This window comes from Saimiri boliviensis, chromosome 17 (assembly GCF_048565385.1).
Source record: "Saimiri boliviensis isolate mSaiBol1 chromosome 17, mSaiBol1.pri, whole genome shotgun sequence".
In the NCBI taxonomy this organism is placed as follows: domain Eukaryota; kingdom Metazoa; phylum Chordata; class Mammalia; order Primates; family Cebidae; genus Saimiri; species Saimiri boliviensis.
This window is the reverse complement of record NC_133465.1, coordinates 30,608,191-30,627,344: the sequence shown is the minus strand read 5'-3', so window position 1 is coordinate 30,627,344 and position 19,154 is coordinate 30,608,191. Positions and strand designations below refer to the sequence as shown.

The 19,154-nt window shown below is 54.6% G+C and overlaps 2 protein-coding genes across 4 annotated transcripts in view; one reads left to right on the top strand and one right to left on the bottom strand.

Moving 5' to 3' along the window:
* Nucleotides 1-4,578, top strand: part of FOXN1 (forkhead box N1) — a 31,613-nt gene extending 27,035 nt beyond the window's left edge. For all 3 annotated transcript variants that reach the window (XM_010342039.3, XM_074388470.1, XM_074388469.1), the window contains exons 8-9: nt 100-582; nt 2,794-4,578. In XM_010342039.3, coding sequence (XP_010340341.3) covers nt 100-582; nt 2,794-3,113 — 803 coding nt within the window. In that variant the 3' untranslated portion in view covers nt 3,114-4,578. The remainder of the gene's footprint in view (nt 1-99; nt 583-2,793) is intronic.
* Nucleotides 4,579-12,603: 8,025 nt separating this feature from the next.
* UNC119 (unc-119 lipid binding chaperone) lies at nt 12,604-18,504 on the bottom strand. Its single transcript, XM_039475863.2, has 5 exons — nt 18,195-18,504; nt 14,448-14,561; nt 13,886-13,988; nt 13,563-13,735; nt 12,604-13,299 (listed from the first exon to the last, which is right to left on the bottom strand). The coding sequence occupies exons 1-5, from the start codon at nt 18,412-18,414 to the stop codon at nt 13,187-13,189; spliced, it is 723 nt and encodes a 240-aa protein (XP_039331797.1). The 5' UTR covers nt 18,415-18,504; the 3' UTR covers nt 12,604-13,186.
* Between the last annotated feature and the right edge of the window lie 650 nt (nt 18,505-19,154).

Sequence of the window (19,154 nt, the reverse complement as noted above, 5' to 3'; positions counted from 1 at the left end):
ATCGGAGAGTGAGACAAGGCTCTGAGAGAGGGTTCTAGGCTAGGAAGGGCTGTGGAGGAGGGAGGTCTCATGGTGTTCTTTCTCTCTTGGGCCTTTCAGAAGAACTGGACAGCCTCATTGGTGACAAGAGGGAAAAGCTAGGCTCCCCGCTCCTGGGCTGTCCGCCCCCTGGGCTGGCAGGCTCAGGCCCCATCCGGCCCCTGGCACCCCCAGCTGGCCTCTCCCCGCCGCTGCACTCACTCCACCCAGCTCCAGGTCTCATTCCTGGCAAGAACCCCCTGCAGGACCTACTTGGGCACGCACCCTCCTGCTATGGGCAGACTTACCTGCACCTCTCACCAGGCCTGGCCCCTCCTGGACCACCGCAGCCACTGTTCCCACAGCCAGATGGGCATCTTGAGCTGCGGGCCCAGCCAGGCACTCCCAAGGACTCGCCTCTGCCTGCCCACACCCCACCCAGCCACAGTGCCAAGCTGCTGGCCGAGCCTTCCGAAGCCAGGACCGACACCCTACTGCCAGATGGAGACCTTGGCACTGACCTGGATGCCATCAACCCCTCTCTCACCGACTTTGACTTCCAGGGTGAGCTGGGGGTGCGAAGGGGAAGTGGGACAGGACTGGAGAGGTGCACCTGGCAGGGTGATTTACCCTCTCCAAGTCTCCAGGCTGCAGCCTACACGTGGCTGGGTTTTTGGTTGACTGAAGCAGAGGAGGCCGGACATGGCAGAGGGAGCTTCCCGCTTGCTCTCTGCCATCCAGAGAATGGGGCAAGAGGAATGTCCTTGCCCCTGTATCTCTCCTTCTGGTGCCCCAAACATGGTCCAACTGACATCATCAAACCACTCTTGGCCAGGCGCAGTGGCTCACACTTATAATCCCAGAACTCTGAGAGGCAGCTGGATCACCTTAGGTCAGGAGTTCAAGAGCAGCCTGGCCACTATGGTGAAACCCTGTCTCCACTAAAAAATACAAAAATTAGCTGGGCATGGTGGCAGGCACCTGTAATCCCAGCTACTCGGGAGGCTGAGGCTGGAGAATCGCTTGAACCCGAGAGGCGGAGGTTACAGTGAGCCAAGATTGCACCACTGCACTCCAGCCTGGGTGACAGAGCCAGACTCCACCTCAAAAAGCAAACAAACAAAAAACACTCTCAGCTCTGGATAGGCCGCAAACGGCTCCATGTTCTATTCCACACTTGACTGTGAGTGGAGAGGCAGCCCAGGTTTGGGAGGCAGCCCAGGTTTGGGAGGCAGCCCTGGGGAGGCAGCCCAGGTTTGGGAAGCTATTATTAGAAAAGTGAGCATAGCCGGGCGCGGTGGCTCAAGCCTGTAATCCCAGCACTTTGGGAGGCCGAGGCGGGTGGATCACGAGGTCAAGAGATCGAGACCATCTTGGTCAACACAGTGAAACCCCGTCTCTACTAAAAATACAAAAAATTAGCTGGGCATGGTGGCACGTGCCTGTAATCCCAGCTACTCAGGAGGCTGAGGCAGGAGAATTGCCTGAACCCAGGAGGCGGAGGTTGCGGTGAGCCAAGATCGCGCCATTGCACTCCAGCCTGGGTAACAAGAGCAAAACTCCGTCTCAAAAAAAAAAAGAAGCCGGGCGCGGTGGCTCAAGCCTGTAATCCCAGCACTTTGGGAGGCTGAGGAGGGTGGATCACGAGGTCAAGAGATCGAGACCACCCCGGTTAACATGGTGAAACCCCGTCTCTACTAAAAATACAAAAAATCAGCTGGGCATGGTGGCGCGTGCCTGTAGTCCGAGCTACTCAGGAGGCTGAGGCAGGAGAATTGCCTGAACCCAGGAGGTGGAGGTTGCGGTGAGCCGAGATCGCGCCATTGCACTCCAGCCTGGGTAACAAGACCGAAACTCCGTCTCAAAAAAAAAAAAGGAAAGAAAAGTGCACATAGACCCTCAGCCCAGTCCAGGAGTGGGGAGCAGGGCTCCCGCAGCCTCAGAGGAAGCTATAGACATGTGAGATGCATTTACTTGAGCCCCTGCTAGATATCAGGCATCAGGCTGGCTGCTGTCCATGTGCCTTCTCATCTGGGCCTAGAGGTAGGAGGGATTACTAAACCTACTTCATGGAAGCACACAGAGGCTTGAGAACTCACTCTGGGTCACTTAGCTAGAAAGAGGGAAAGTTGGAATTGGAACCCAGGCAGCCAAATCCAATCCAGGTTTAGTCAGGCCCTCTCTCTCCAGAGCCTGCAGCCTGGATACCCACTGCAGGAGCCCCAGGCCCTGGCTAGCCATGGTGCGAGTCCCATGGCACACGTGGCAGCACTGTTTGCTCCTCAGACTCAGGTGTGCGTCCTGGCTCTGCTCCCATTCCCTGGGCCCTGCAGTGGAGGAGACCCAGGGAGCCAAGCCTATCCATCCCATTAGGTCCAGAACACACTGCTGGAAGCGCCTTGATCTGGGCTGCAAATCTACCTACCTTGGGAGACTGTGCAGGAGCCAGGGTTAACTCCTGAGTGCATAACATTGGCATCCATGCTGCCAGCAGGCATCAATCCCTCCCCAATTCCCACCCCCCAAAAAGAACCACAGAGGTCATCTAGATTGATGGCTTTCAGATTGTTATGTGAGGAGGAATCTGAGGCTCAGAGAGGTTCAGCAACTGCCTGGGGTCACACAGCTAGTGCCAGGGTCTGTTCCCAGCACATGTCACCCTGATCCCCTGCTCTCTGCAGCATGTGAGAGCTGACAGGGAGGAGTGGGCAGACAGGGCTCCGCCAGTGCCTCCCAGTGACACCTGTTCTCTCCTTCCCCATCTCCTCCAACTAGGAAACCTGTGGGAACAGTTGAAGGATGACAGCTTGGCCCTCGACCCCCTGGTACTGGTGACCTCATCCCCAACATCATCTTCAATGCCGCCACCCCAGCCACCACCCCACTGCTTTCCCCCTGGGCCCTGTCTGGCAGAGACAGGCAGTGGGGCAGGTGACTTGGCACCCCCGGGCAGTGGGGGCTCCGGGGCACTGGGTGACCTGCACCTCACCACCCTCTACTCTGCCTTTATGGAGCTGGAGCCCACGCCCCCAGCGGCCCCTGCGGGTCCCGCTGTGTACCTCAGCCCCAGCTCCAAGCCCATGGCTCTGGCATGAGCTGTGCCTCCCATCGTCAGCTCCAGTGTTTGCCTGGTCTGGAAGTCCTGGCTGGCCGCCCATATCGGGCTCATCTTAAAGGTCAAGGAAGAAAAATACTAGCTGTCCCCTATGCCACTAAGCCAACGTGTGTGTTAGCTGGCAGGTAGGGGCACAGAAGACACCACCTGGGGTGCTGCCCCTCACACATTTCTGCCACGTGGTGGCCCAGCTCCTCACCCAGGGCCCCCAAAGAGCAAGTGTGTGGGCAAAAAGAAAATGCACTGTCCCTAGCTCACACTCATCCACACTTAAGCCGTCGTGCATACTCACACACAGTTATTCAGAGGTATCCCCACCCACGTGCCTAACAGCCAGAGGACCCAACATTACATCACTGAGAGCCCTGTGCCCAGTTTCCAGGGCAACTGAGAGCTGAGGGCTTTGCTTACCAAAAGCTCAGGGCCCCTGCCAGGCCAAAGATTCCCCCGAGACCCGCATTCTGACATCCACACACTCTGCAGGCCTGGCCCCTCATCATGTCCTTTCCCAGAAGCCCCCTGTATTTATTCCCCCATCTTCATCCCAACAGCCCAGCCTGAAGGAGGAGATTGAGAGCTCCTTCCTGGGTTGTCTATGGCCCCCCTTAGGGACTGCTAATTGGCAGCACCCGCTCAGCCAGGCTCTACCCATTCTTAGTACACGCTCCGTCCAGCCTCCCCCAGGGTGACACACAGGAGGGGCAACTTCTACCCGGGGACCAAACTGAGCCCAATTCCGAAGCAGTGTTTGGAAATTGCCCTCGGAAACTTGAACTCGCCCTTTTCTCCCAGTCCCGGGCGCAGGAAGGGCCCCTCCCGGTCACCACAATCTCACTCCACCTCCAGGAAGAAAAGTCCACGTAGTTTAGTTCCCAGCTTCACTCTGCTAACGATGGTTCAACTTACAGTTTTTCAATTTTAAGATGGTGCGAAAGCAATAACATTCAGTATGTTCCTCGACTTAGGATGGGGTTATGTCCAGTAAACCCATCGGAAATGGAAACATTGTAAGTCAAAAACCGCTTTTGATTTACGATGTTTTCCCGCTCAGGATGGGTTTCTCCGGTTTCAACCCCATCCTGAGTTGAGGAGCACCTGTTAGTTACTTACAACTGTCTCAGGCAACCTGGGCATTCAGGGGGAAAGCCTAGCACAGGATGGCAGGGAAGCACCCATGCCAAGCACCCCCACTTTGCCTGCCTGGCAGACCGAGGGTGCCTAGGAAGTACAAGGGACACCCCTGGAGCTGTGGGGTGTGGTCCAGGTGCCTGTCATGAGCCTGACCCCACCAAGGGGGAACCTCAGCCCACCTTGGACCTGGGGGTGACCAGAACTTCCACCCCCAGGTTGGCCCGAGGTTCATAGGAGGCATAAGCAGATCCCTCGATGGCTTGTCATTGTCCCCTGTCCTGTAACAATAAAGCAAGTGCCTTGTGGTCTCACTACTGAGCCTTCATTTCTGGCCCCCCTCTCCCTAAGAAAAAGGGCCAGGTCATACTGATGGCAAATGCCCTGGGCCTGTGGCGTCCCTGCCACCCGCACCCAGAACTGGGACGTTTCTAATCCAAAAAGTGAGGCATGCAAGAAAACTTCTTGACCCACTGGGGAGGCTGAGGAGCAGGGGGGCGAGGCCTCTTCCCAGGAGAACTTCCAAAGAGATGCAGGAAGAGGCTGCCCTGCCCAGAGGAACGGAGAGGATGCCTTCCCCAAGACCCCTTGCCTCTGAAGTCTGCCCGCTCCCCCTTTGCACCTCCATCTCCTCACACAAGAAGGAGTCGCTGCCCCCCACCGAGGCTGTGCCTTTCTGCTTCCAATCTGTCCCTGGCTGAAAGAGATGCCAAGTGATTTGGGGCCCTGAGTTCCACAGGTGACAAAACGGAGCATACCCTGGTGCTGTGTGCACTGCTGGTCCTGGAGAGTGGTCTCCGGAGGGTCAGGGGCTCACTCAGTCCCACTTCAGACTCACCCCCTAAGTGTCACCTCCAGGTGGGGTTGGCGTCACTGCAGCACTGTCTCAAGAGAGATGGGGCAGATGTGGAAGCCAAAAGCACACACATGAACTCCAGGTCCCAGAGCAGCCACAGGTGGGGCTTCTGCTTAGAAAGCTCTTCTTGGGTGAAGGCCGGGCACAGTGGCTCACGCCTGTAATCCCAGCACTTTGGGAGGCAAAGGCGGGCAGATTACCTGAGGTCGGGAGTTCGAGACCAGCCTGGCCAACATGGTGAAACCTCGCTTCTGCTAAAAATACAAAAATTAGCTGAGTGTGGTGGTGGGCACCTTTAATCCCAGCTACTCTCGAGGCTGAGGGAGGAGAATTGCTTGAACCTGGGAGGTGGAAGTTGCAGTGAGTTGAGATCACGCCACTGCACTCCAGCCTGGGTGACAGAGCGAGACTCTGTCCCCAAAAAAACAAAGCTCTTCTTGGGGCCACGCCTGGGGAGCCAGCCAACGCCGATCTCCAAGAGGACAGGTCTGCAAAAGACCCCATAATAGAACCCCACCTAGCTAGCGCCCTCCCCAGCAGAGGCTGGAAGGCTAGATGCAGGGCTGGAGGGCTGCGGTAGGCTAGGGAGTGGGGAAGGCATGGCCAGTGCCTCAAGGGGACGGACCACCTGCCCCAGCCTGGCCCTGGCTGTGTAGGAAGCAGGTGCAGATAGCTTGAGTCTAGGTTTTATTGCCAGATATTCGGTTTTTCACTCATATGTGGCAGGCAGGGCCTCTTGGCTCTCTGCCAAGCCCTCAGGCCATGCTGCACCCCAGCTCTGTCCAACCCTGGCCCTCTGTTTTGAAGACACCCAGGACCCCAAACACAGGGCAAATGTTTCCTGGGAGAATCTCATCAGGACCCACTTGTTTGCTTCGGGTTCTGAGACTCAGGGACCTCAGATAAACCTATCTTATATCCCCAGGCTGGGCCGTCTCCTCTAGGGGGACTTCGGTCAGGCCCGTGTCCAGTGGGTCCATTCAGCACACTTGTGTGTGAGCTGGCCCCTGATGCAAGAAGACAGGTAGCAAGCAGGTAGGACTTGGGCTTAGTGTTGTGTGTGTGTGTGTGTGAGAGAGAGAGGGAGAAAGAGTGTGCGTGTGTGTGTGTGTGTGTGTGTGTGTGTGTGTGTGTTGTCCAGGCCCTCAGACTTTTTTAACTTGGTCTCAGTTCCACCCTGAAATGACCCCACGCTCTCCTGCTCATATGCTGCCACCTGCTGGCCACCCCACACCAATCATTTAGCCATTAGAGTGAGCAACCATCTTTTTCATTTTATTTTTCTTTCTTTTTTTTTTTTTTTTTTTGAGACGGAGTTTCGCTCTTGTTACCTAGGCTGGAGTGCAATGGCGCGATCTCGGCTCACCGCAACCTCCGCCTCCTGGGTTCAAGCAATTCTCCTGCCTCAGCCTCCTGAGTAGCTGGAATTACAGGCACGTGCCACCATGCCCAGCTAATTTTTTGTATCTTTAGTAGAGACGGCGTTTCACCATGTTGACCAGGATGGTCTCGATCTCTTGACCTCATGATCCACCCGCCTCAGCCTCCCAAAGTGCTGGGATTACAGGCTTGAGCCACCGCGCCCGGCTTCATTTTATTTTTCTAAGTAGATAGACGGTCTCGCCGTGTTACCCAGGTTGGTTTGGAACTCCCGAGCTCAAGTGATCCTCCCACCTCGACCTCTGTTAGGTACTGGGATTGCAGGCATGGGCCATCGCACCCACCTAATGTTTGTATTTTTTGTAGAGGTAGGAGGCTCTTACTATGTTGCCCAGGCTGGTCTTAAACTTCTAGGCTCAAGCGACGCCCCCTCCTCGGCCTCCCTAAGTGCTGGGATGACAGGCATGAACCATCACGCCTGGCCAGGGTGAGCAACAATTTGAATGGATGGATGCAGGGTCTGCAAGTCCCCTTTGCGGAGGGAATTAGTCCTTTTGCTCACATACTCTAAATGTGAGAGGTCTCAAATTGATTAGAATTCCCAGGTCCAGGAACTTGCATGAAAAAATTACATCTTCATTTTCTCTCAGCCTTACCTGAAATCTAGCATTTCCCTCCATTATGAATGTCAGCAACAAATCACAAATCGCACTAGCATTGGCAATACCTGTGACTTTTGTCATTAGAAAGCACAGATATTTTCAAATTATAGATAGTACAGCATATGTATGTATAAATATATACATATGCACACGCATATACACACACATACAGCAATTTGTCACTTAACCACAGAGATATGTTCTGAGAAATGTGTCCTTAGGCAATTTTGTCATAGAGTGTACTTACTCAAATCTAGATAGCAGAGCCCAGGCTATATACGATAGGTTATTGCTCCTAGGCAAATCTGTACGGCATATTAGTGTGCTTAATACTGCAGGCAATTGTAACAGAATGCCTATGTGTGTTTCTAAAACACATAGAAAAGGTATAGTAAAAAATACGGTATTGGCTGGGTGCAGTGGCTCATGCCTGTAATTTCAGCACTTTGGGAGGCCAAGGCAGGTGGATCACGAGGTCAAGAGTTCAAGACCAGAGTGGCCAACATAGTGAAACCCTGTCTCTACTAAAAATATAAAAAATTTGTGTGTGTGGTGGGATGTGCCTGTAGTCCCAGCTACTCGGGAGGCTGAGGCAGGAGAATCACTTGAACCCGGGAGGCAGAGGTTGCAGTGAACCAAGATCATGCCACTGAACTCCAGTCTGGGCAACTGAGCGAGACTCTGTCTCAAAAAAAAAAAAATACAAAAAATTAGCCAGGTGTGCTGGCACACACCTGTAATCCCAGCGACTTGGGAGGCTGAGACAGGAGAATTTCTTGAACCTAGGAGGCAGTGAGCCGAGATTGCACCACTGCACTTCAGCCTGGGCAACAGAAGAAGGCTCCATCTCAAAAAAAAAAAAAATACAGTATTGTAATTTTATGTGACTGCCATTATATATGCAGTCTCTTATGACAGAAACATCACTATGCAGTGCATGATTATAGATTCACACACACACATACACAAACACACACACACACATATAGTCGTCTCATAGTGGTTCCAGGACCTCCCATAAATTCCAAAATCCATGAATGTACAAGTAAGTCCCTGATATGAAATGGTGGCATATTTGCATAAAACCTACACACATCCTCCCATATACTCTAAATCATCTCTTGACTACTTATAATACCTAAGACAATGTAAATGCTGTGTAAATAGTTGTTATACTGTATTGTTTAAGGGATGATGACAAAACAAAGGACTGCGCATATTCGGTACAGACATTTTTGATCCACAGCTGGTGGAATTCACAGATGCGGAACCCATGGCTAATTGTATATAGTTTGTTTTTTGTTTGTTTTTGTTTTGTTTTGTTTGAGACAGAGTCTCACTCTGTCGCCAGGCTGGAGTGCAGCAGAGTGATCTCAGCTCACTACAACCTCCACCTACCAGGTTCAAGTGATTCTCTTGCCTCAGCCTCCCAAGTAGCTGGGACTACAGGTGCACACCACCACACCCAGCTAATTTTTGTATTTTAGTAAAGATGGAGTTTCACCATGTTGGCTAGGATGGTTTCAATCTCTTGACATCGTGATCCACCCACCTCGGCCTCCCAAAGTGCTGGGATTACAGGCGTGAGCCACCGTGCCCTGCTGTATGTACTTTTTAATACATAAAATAAATAGGATAATAATATATTTTATGTTCCTAAAATCCTTTTATTGCCCACAGGCTTTAGCAGACTGACAACAAGAGAGTCTGTGGCACGTAGAGAAGTAAAGTAAGGGGCTGGGCCAGCACCAAGGTGGGAGGATTGCTTGAGCCCAGGATTTTGAGACCAGCCTGGGCAACATGGCAAAACCCTATCTCTACAAAAATTTAGCCGGGTGTGGTGGCACATGCAGCTTCCTGTAGTCTCAGCTGCTTGGGAGGCTGAGGTAAGAGGATTGCTTGGGCCCAGGAGTTTGAGGCTGCAGTGAGCCGTGATTGCGCCACTGCACTCCAGCCTGGCCAACAGAGTGAGACCCTGACTCAAAAAAAAAAAAAAAAAAAAAAAAAAAAAAAAAAAAAAAAAAAAAAAGGTAGTGTTCTCACTTTAGTTGCCAGATGGTGGGGAAGTGGAGGGTGACTCCAGGGGAGGGGCCAGGCTAGGCGGCCTGGGACAGCAGCTCTTTAACAGCTGGAAAGAAAGATCTCAATATTTTAACCACTGGTTTGGCAGTCCCAGTGAGCATGCTGCAGGCCAGCCCAGGAGGGCATGAGCTGTGGGTTTCCCTGTAGTACTTGGGCTTTCCTGCTCCAGCCAGGGGCAGGATTCTCATGACACCCCTAAAGAGTCAACGCAGGCCAGCCGCAGTGGCTCACGCCGGTAATCCCAGCACTTTGGGAGGCTGAGGCAGGCAGATCACCTGAGGTCAGGAGTTCAAGACCACCCTGGCCAACATGGTGAAACACCATCTCTACAAAAATACAAAAATTAGCTGGGCATGGTGGCAGGTGCCTGTCATTCCCAGCTATTCAGGAGACTGGGGCAGGAGAAGAATCGCTTGAATCCGGGAGGCAGAGGTTGCAGTGAGCTGAGATCATGCCATTGCTCTAGAGCCTGGGCAATGGAGCGAGATCCATCTCAAAAAAAAAAAAAAGCAAGCAAAAATGACTGACCCATTTCAGAGACAAAAGGAAATTCCCCCTTCAAGGTCAACAGCTCACCAACATCAGAGCTGAGACTAGCCCCACCTCGACCCCGTCTTCCTCCTTCTCCTGCCCAGGGAGCCTCCAGGTTCCTAGGGACAGTGCTAGGAACTAACTGTAGCAAGATGTACCATTTGCAATAGGATTAGTGCCAGAGGCATGAAGACTTAAAGAAAGGCATGGGGCCAAGGCTTTCCCCTACCTAGGCTCCTCCAAGCCCAAGGGATGCGGACCTCTTTTCAAGATGAGTACCAAGCGAATGCATCTTCCCTTCCAGCTGTTACAGAGCTGTTTCAGAGATGAGAACCTCAGAACAGGGACCCTCCTCCTCTCTGAAGGTGGAAGTGCAGCACTCTCAGTCTAGACCCTCAAGCCGGTTCTACTTGGCAGCAGCAGTGAGTAGAACTATATCAGGATGGTGGGAAAAGGTCCTCTTCCTTGCTATAGCCTCCGCAGACGTGCGACCCCATAAACTACAACAGCAAAACCAGCCCTATCGTGTACTTCTGTACCATACAGCCTCATCTGCAAACAAATCCCTCCCCTCCATATTCTTATCCACGTTCTCCTTCTTTACCTTTGTGGCAACTGATGGTTCCTGCCCATTTGCTTTGTGATGAATTCTTTCCTCCAAAACATGGTTCTGCTCACACCTCCCTGGAGGCTCACTCCTCCTATCTCCATTGGTTCCTTTCCTTCCGCCCTGCTCTCAAATACTGGCCTTCCCTAAGGTGATACAATCTAATTCAGGGACCCTCAACTGGGGGATGGGGATTCTTCTTGTAATAACATTGTTTGGGAGTGTCCCAGTAATTGCAGGACATTTGGCATTCCTGTCCCCTGCTCACTAAATAACAATGGTGTCAGTGGAGGACCCCATGATCTCAGCCAGCATCACAGCTTCAGCAATCACCTTGTGGTCAATGGCCTCTACAATCACCACCTCCAGCCCTTATTCCCCTCCTGGTCTCAGGGCCTGTCTTTCCTGTCTTCTGGTCATTTCCTCCATGCCCCAGCATGTCTCAATCTGAGGTCATCATCTCCCACTAGCATCTCCCCTGATCCAACCTGCATTCCCAAGCCCAGTGATGGCACCCCTAGCCACCCTAGCACCCAGGCCACAAAGCAGGCATTCAGCCTCACCTCCTCCCTCTCTCCAACCCATTCATCCAATCAGCCACCAGTCCTCAGGATTTCACCTCTTAAAAATATCAATTTCATCTGTTTCTCTCCATCTCTGAGGATGCTGATCTAGCTCAGGTTCTCTCTCTCTCTCACCAGATTCCTGCAGTACCCTCCTCATCCTCACTGCCCGCTGCCCTTAGTACGGTCGTACATGGAGCCAGACTGCCTGGATTCAAATACTGCCTCTGTCACTTCATAGCTGTGCAATATTGGCTAGGCAAACATCTCTGGGCCTACATCTTCTGTAAAATGGGCATAATAGTGGCTTCCTCAGAAATGACCATGTTTTCTGAGTTAACATATATGTAGAGTACCCAGCCCCGGGCCTGGCACTCAGTAAATCTTGGCTATTATTAGTCTCATTCTTTCCAATCCACCCTTCACTCAGCAGCCAAAGATAATCTGACCAGGTCATGCCCTCTTAATCCTCCTCAGGGGTTCCCCACCTCTCGGAAGGCTCTGCAGATCTGTCTTCCTTTCACATTACATTCACTCTTGAACACACCTGACTCACGCTCATAATCCTAGCACTTTGGGAGGCCCAAGGCAGGAGGATCCCTTGAACCCAGGAGTTTGAGACCACCCCGGGCAACATAGGGAGACCCCATCTCAAATAAATAAATAAATAAATACGCCTGATAAATCTTGCCTCTGAGCCTTAGCTTCTGCTGTGCCCTGTGCTAAGCACTCTTTCCATCTCTTCCCATCATGAGCGCCTGCCCCTGTGCCGCCTCCTCTGAAACTCCTCTCCAGAACCCTCCACACAGAACCACTCTGTTGCTCTCCATGTACCTACTTCTTTTTTTTTTTTTTTTTTTTTTTTTGGCTAGGGATGAGTATGTGTTCCTTGTGTCTCACTCATTTCAGAATTCAGTGCAGATCCTAGCCCCACCGCCGGCTCCCAGCAAGAGCTTCACAGAATCAAGCTGAATTCCAGCACTTCTGGGCCTCCTAGGGCCAGAGCTCCTCAGCCCAGAGAGTGGGTCAGCTCCAGGCACATCCGGAGGGCCTGGAACTGTAGGGTGTAAGGTGTGCTCTCTGCCCACCTCAGTTCCTGAATTTCCTCCATTAAGGAGCCCCCTCCTCTGAATTTGGGGAGGGGGTGGGGGCTGAGAGCAGCATTATGTGCAGGGCTGCCCAGGCACGGGGGCTACCCAAGGCAGCTGGGGACAAGGAGATGGCTCCAGGCCTTAGCCAAAGCCCTGCCACCTTCTATGATGAGGGCTAAAAGTACAACCCAACGGTCCTAGTGGCCTCTGGGGTTCAGGGAAGCTAGCGTGGACAGGGCTACCTCCTCCACACCTTCCCTCCCACCCTGGAATTCAGGGCCTTTGTTTCAGCCTCTGTTCTGCCAGGGTTGACCCTGACTTTGGGCCAAAGCTTCCCCTCTCAGGATCTGGGTCTCCTTCATCACAAGAAAGACCCTCTCCAGCTCCATCCTGTTCTAAATGCTGACTCTAGGTGGTATCAGGGCACAGAGAATCAGGGGTCAGGAAGACCAAGGGGTTAGAGTGCACTGGAGGGTGGGAGGCGGGAGCAACTTTATACTACCTTAAGCACATTCCTGCCTATCCCCGCTCCCTTCTTTGCCCGTCACATAGAGGCTGGCCACACCTGAGAACAGAAAAGGAGAAAGTTTATTGAAAACTATATACAGCTGGTCTAGCTCCTACCATGGGCTGCAATCTCAGCCAGTCCCGCCCACACCTCAGGCAGTGTTCTGGCCCCTCGTGGGAGGGGTGGGGCTGGGCCTAGGGCCCAGACTCCCTTGGTGGCTTGGCAGCTGGAGCCCACCGTGATCTTTGTAAAGTACAACTCTAAATGGCCTGAAGGTAGTGGGCGAGGGACAGGGCATGGATCCCTGCCTGACCTAGTCACAGCCTTGATAGGGGAACACTACTCTGAAACTGGGCCCAAGGAGGGCTGAGCTAAGTCGTCTGGAAGTCCTGATTGCTCCTCTCACAGGCCTTTCTAGACGTGGAGGCAAACAGCCTCCCTACGACCCCACCCCACGCAGCAGGCCCCATGGGCTTCACGGGCTTGACCGGGACACCAGGTACCCTTCCTCCCAACACTGACTCAAGGTCCAGGTCTCCTGGGGCACTTCCCAAGCAGAGGACTTGGGGTTGAGGGGTGAGCGTTGGGGAGGTCACAGCTCTGGGCCCAGAACCAGAGCGTCCCGGGGTGGGGCCAGCCGTGGGGTCAGGGCGTCCCGCTGTAGGAATAGTCCGCTTTGTTGTGCATCACCAGCCGGTCATCCACGAAGTAGAAGCTGTCAGACTGGGTCTCATACGGGTGGCGGATCATCTCGCTGACTGCAAGAGAGGCCCAGCCAGGCCGGGCAAAGGTCAGGCGCCTGATTCCGACTACTGAGGGGGCTTCAGGACTGGGGTTCCCGGACGGCAACAACTTGAGATAGCCCCAGTCTCTTTCTCTACAGATGATATGAGACTGGCACCAGACACAGAGCCCCAGGGCGGGGAGAAATGGGGTCAGACCCACAAGTCCCCCTCCCTCCCACAGCTCGGTCTCTACACGCCCCCTACGTCCCCACTCGCAGAAGGCCCTGCCCACGCACTCAGCTCCTCGGAGAGAGGGGGGAAGTCGTAGATGTGCTCGCAGGTGTTCTTGCTGCTGGGGATGCAGAAGCCAAAGTGGAAGTCAAAGCTTTTGAGTAGCTGGTTGCGGAAGTAGTGCCTCTCGATCATTCGGAAGTTGTTGACAGGCTTGTCTCCCACCGTGAACTCCACCCTGAGCAAGAGAAGGAGGCAAGGCTGAGTCTGTCCTTGAAGTCAGCCAGCCAGACAGGCTCAGGACAGGCCACCCCTAGGAGAGGCTGAGAAGGGCCCACTCCCACCCTCTCCCTCACCCCCCGACCCCACCCCCTGCCCAGTGACTCACGTGGCTCCCACCTGCCTCAGACGGAGGAAGGCAGGTGTGAACTGGTAGCGGACAAAGCGCCCAGCATTGGGGTCCAGGTCCCGCCGGCTGATGGGCAACCGCTCTGCAATGTACCCCCACTGGGGCTCAGTGGGCTTCAGGCTGGGCCCTTGTCCACCCAGGGTTCTACCCTCAGGCCCCCATCTGTCTGAATTTTTTATAACTCCCCAAGAAATTCTGGGGCACACCGAGGGGTCAGACCATTGGCCGAATAGCGCCACCTAGGGGTTCTAGGTCTACAGGTTCCCAATCGCCACTGTGGTTCTCAGGACTCATAGGACTGCAGTTCCCAGAGAGGCCTGTAGAGGTCAGACTGCCAGGGACCGAAGGGGCAGGGCTGACCTCGGAAGACGTCCAGCCTCAGAAACAAATGGGAAGGAAAAGAAGGGACCCCTCTGCCTGCAGACTCCTGAGAATGCTGGGGTCCAAGCCCCAGCTCTGTGGACTCCTCTGTGGCTCAAGGAGTCCCTGGCAGCCCAGTCCACAGCTCGTGCCTGTCCATGGCCCTACCCAGCCCACTCACCTGAAGCTGGGGGCTTCTTGATTTCAAAGAGGACAGTGCCTGAGTCCATGTCCCGAATCTTAAACCTGACGAAGTCGATCTTGTAGATATTCTCCTCAGGGGAGCAGAGGTAGTCTAGGGGAGACAGGCAGCTGAGCAAAGAAGGGGCCCCAAAGCCCCTGCTGCCAGGTCAGCTTGCGGGGGACCCCAGAGTAGCTACCATCTTCTCATCCCTGGGGTCACTGCCCTCTGGAAAGAGGAACCTGAGCCCCTGCCATAGGGGTACATCCCCAGTGTGGAAGAGACATCACTCTGCCATGGGGATCTAACAGGGGATAAGGAGCGCCATCCCAGTGGCCTCTGGGGGCCAGTGAAGGGCAGGGCAGAGAAAGATGGAGGACAAGGTCACCTCCCGGACACTCTCCCTCCCGCCCTGGAGTTGAGGGTCCTCATTCTGGCCTCTGCTCTGCTAAGGCTGGCTAGGTGACTTTGGGAGAACTGGATCTCCAGCCTGGTGGGAGCCTCTCCTCTCATGTGGGAACAACTTCCTGCAGTCTGACCTGCCTCTTCTACTGCAGACTCAATTTCTCAACCTGTCTGTTGCCTTTGAGAACCACACTGTAAAGGGGACCACACAGCTCTGCCTGGTAGAGTGACAGTCCTTCTCTGGAGGATACCCCTACCCTTGCCCCATGGTTGCCCCTGGCATGACATCTAGATGTGTCAGGTGAGGCTGATGTTGAGGGGACTTTCCCTGACATGGGTAGTGCTGGGCAGGCGAACAACCCCTTTCCTGTTCCTCCTCCCCTCCCAACCCCCTCCTCTCAGTAAGAGGCTTACACCAGCCCAGCTCCCTTAAGCAGCTTAACCAAAGCTCTGCTGACTCAAGCCCAGAGCCTGGGATATGGCAGGGGGAGGAGGCCAACTTCGCTCTCATCCTTTGTTGATCTCCAAATGGGAGGAAGTCTTAGCAAGCAGAGGGAACCCCCTTAGAGGTCATTTACACAGCCCTGGCTCTGAGCCACCTCCCTGGAGAAAGTAGCCCCCAACCCCGACAGAGAAGAACACAGGCTAGGCCAGGAAGAGGGTATGGCAGGTGCAGCAGCAGCTGTGGAAGGAGTAAGGGGAGTCCTCAGGCCCAGAAGGGGAACCAAGAACAGTGGGAGGCCCTGCCTGAGGACGCTCAGGGACCTCCAGGGCCTTATCTAACCCTCACAGCTCTTGCAGCAGCAACTTCAAGTGCTCAGGGAAGCCCTGGCAACAAAGAGAGCTGAGAGGTGCGGGGAGGGACTCTGGTGCTATCAGCCTGCGCAGCATCACATCCTCCCCTGGTGGCCTATCGAGGCCCAGAAATCACCCTCCAGGCCCCTGGGCCACCTCCTAATCCTCTGGGGCAGGAAGAGGAAGTGAATATAAAGTCATTTTCTCTTCCCCAGGCCCACTTCTTCCCCAAGCCTGATGCAGTCCCCTCCAGGAAGCCCTCCTGGCAGTTATCTGTTACCCCGGGGCCCAGTATAGACTTTATACAGCTTGGGAAAGAGGCAGGTCCCTGAGTCTACTACAGCCCATGGGTGGGGTTGGGGGAGAATGGAAGTGGGCCACCCCTACCTCACCCTGTTCACCCTATGTTTACAGAAAGTAAGCACTAGTATAAAGAAACACAGAAGGTACAGAGCATAGGGAACAAAAGTGGCAGAGTGGGGAGCAGGATCCTAGTGCCCAGCTCCCAGATCGAAAAGGCCTTCTCGCCTCCCATTCTCCACTTTCGGAGCCTCTCTCATTTGGCAACAACTTCCTGTAGTTTGATCCTAGTGCCTTCTACTGCAAACTCAATCTATCAACCTCTCTGTCCTTAGAGGAAGTGAGGAACAGAGCTGTCCATATCTCAGAACACCATGACCATTCCTTCCCTTCTAGAAAGGATGAGGCCTGACACCCAGGGTCAGGTCAAAATAAGGGGCAGAGTGGCCAAGGGCTCAGACCACAACTGCTCTATTCCTCCCAGCCATAAATAGCTTCCTAAGCTGGATTCAGGGCCCAGTAATCTGGGAACAGCAAACCTCAGACCTGCGTGATTGGGGTCAGAAGAGACCAGGCAAGGGGTGCCAGGGTGGAAAGCCCTGGAACTCGGTTCTCAACTCCTGCACAGAAAGGGGTTCCCATAAAGCCCTTTCCCTGACTTACCCTCCACAGATGCCTGATCTCTAAGGGCTAAGAATGTCCTCCAAATTAGGAGACAAATGGCGGTACATGAGCTGGAAGCTCCCTCTAGTTGCAACATAAACCCCCAAAGTTACTCAGGACTCAGTCAGTCTGACCTCTGGACTTCCTCTGAGAAAGTTCTGCCCCAGAGCTAAGCTGAATCCTAGATGCTGCTGTTGCAAATTGTAGCCCAACTGGCTTCAACATCAGCCTGGTCCAGGCCCCCTCCCTCCATCGATGCCTGCTTGGGCAAGGGAGCTCAGCACTCTGGGGGCCCAGCCAAGAATGGCTGCTGCCCAGCTCAGAAAGGAGAAAGGAGGTGGCCTCCCAGCGACCCAGGAGCACCAGTTCAAGGCTGCCTCCCCTCCACAGCTGTGTCTGGGAGCCCTGTGGTTCTGCTGCTTTGGAAGCTCCAGGGCTCAGGTCCACTTCAAAACCTGCCCCTCATACCCACAGAGAGGAGCACCAACAGTTATTCTCCCAAAGGGGGCCAAGGCAGGTTGCTGGTGGATGAGGCCAAGGTGGAGAGCCACTGTCTCCCCATGCACCGCTCATCCTTTGAGGCTCAGCCAAGGCCTCTGCTATGAGGTTTCCTAGCCCTCGTTCCCTGCCTATCATGACCCCCTCCCCTGCCCTGAAGGCCAAGTTGTTTGACTCCAGGCAGCAGCCATGAGCAGCCCTGTAGGGCCTGAACTACTACTGACCAAAGAGCCCAAGGTAGACAGTATGCATAGATGCCAGGCACTGTACAGAATCAGAGGGCTTATCTCCACAATAACCTTATGAGATAGGTATCATTATCCCCATTTTACAGTCGAAAAGACGTGCTCAGAGAGGTGAGATTGCTTGCCCAAGGTCACACAGCCAATTATATGGCAGAGTTGGAACTCCAACCAGGCAGTGCAGCTCAGAAACTCTTAACCACAGTGGAAACCAAGCCTCCCTTGATGACAGAGCCCCCAGAATAGGACAGGTGACAGTCCAGGCTTGGAGGGGCGTTAAGCCACTCCCCATGAGAGGAACCACAGCCAACACACTGAAGCTGCCTGCTCTGTTTCTTTCCTAGGGAAGAAAATGGCCCAAGTCTTCCTGGAAGATTGGGGTGTGGGTATTAATGGTTGGGGAGACTTGAAGGGCCTGAACGCCTCCCAAGTAACTCAGCCTCCACTATCCTCCAGCGTGGGGGTTGAGGACAGGCTGCGCTCAGCCCCCATCCCCATTAGTGCAGGGGCGGGCCTCAAAGCGCTCTGGAGACTCCACAGGGACTGGGCTACGGTTACAGCTGCTGCCGCACCTCCACGCCGGGAAAAGGGGACGGGACCCTCGAAAAGGAAGGAATAAATCTCAAAAGGGAGAAGAAGAGCGCACAGAGAGATCAAGGGAAGGGGGTACACAGAGATCTAAGGCTTGGAGGCAGAAGGGAGAGTAGGAAACCTAGGAGAGGGGGACCCGGTGGGGGAGGGGAGGCGGGAAAGGGGGCGGGGGCTGGGGCTCGGCGCGCCGGGAGGGCCCCTCGCGCCCTCTCCCCTTCCCGCCCGCGGGCGGTGCTCCCTCGCGGGTGCTCACCACCCGTGATCCGCTGCAGCCCCAGCACGTCCTCCGGCCCGATCGGCTGCTTCCTCTGCAGCGGCCCCGGCATGGGCCCTGGGCCTGCGTCCGGCTCCGACTCGGACCCAGATTCGGATTCCGCCTGTGGCTCTGGTATGGGGGCCACGCTGGGGCCCGAGGGCCCTGGAGCGGGCTCCGTCCCCGTACCGGCCCCGCCGCCGCCCTTCTTCACCTTCATGGCCTCGCAGGGCCGCGGCTCGCCTACTGCCGCCGCCGCTGCCTGCGCCGGCTGGAGCCGGGGGAAGGGGGAGCGTCCGCAGCCCCGCCCCCGGCAGGGGCTCCAGGTACCGCCCCGCCCCTGCCCCGCCCCCTGGGCGGGCCCTGCGCTGATCCCGCCCGCCGCCCTGCCCACCCCTGCCGAAAGGCCGCGGGCGCGGAGGAGGGGCGTTGGGGGAGCGCGCCCTGGGCTTCATTCTGTTTTTCTGACACTTTCCTGGTACGAGTGGGGTCCTGACCACCTCTCCGCTTACTCACTGTGTTTCTGGCCTTTCTGCTCGTGAGTTCCAGGCTCAGGGTCTCTGCTTGGATGCTCTTCCCCAGATGGCCTCTTTTCTCCTGGTCACAGCTCAAATGTCATCTGCTCAAACAGTCTCCCTCACGCTCAGTCTAAAGTCCTTCCCCCTCAGTCACCATCTCACCAGCCTGTTTTTTTCTTTCTAATGCAGTATGTGAAATTATTTTTATTTGTCCGCTGACTCTTCCCCTGAAAGCTCAGCTCTGTGAAAGCACTGATCCTGCCTACTTTGTTCTCTGGAGGACCCCAGCACCTAGCAGACGGCTCCCTGCAGCTGGTGCTCAAGATTTTTTTTTTTTTTCTTTTTGAATCTGATGAATGAGTTAGTATCTCAGATAAAAAGCACTAACAGCCTTGGGCAATCCAGCTAGGAAGGGCACATGGCCACGTGGAAGCAAGGTGGA

Bases quoted from the DNA above. Each gene is read 5' to 3' on its own strand.
- UNC119 (XM_039475863.2), bottom strand. From the start codon at position 18,414: ATGAAGGTGAAGAAGGGCGGCGGCGGGGCCGGTACGGGGACGGAGCCC. The intron at 13,989-14,447 runs GTGAGTGGGCTG...GGTACATTGCAG, and splicing joins CAAGAAGCCCCCAGCTTCAG to AGCGGTTGCCCATCAGCCGG. The intron at 13,300-13,562 runs GTGCGTGGGCAG...CCTCTCTTGCAG, and splicing joins CCCTCTCTCCGAGGAGCTGA to TCAGCGAGATGATCCGCCAC.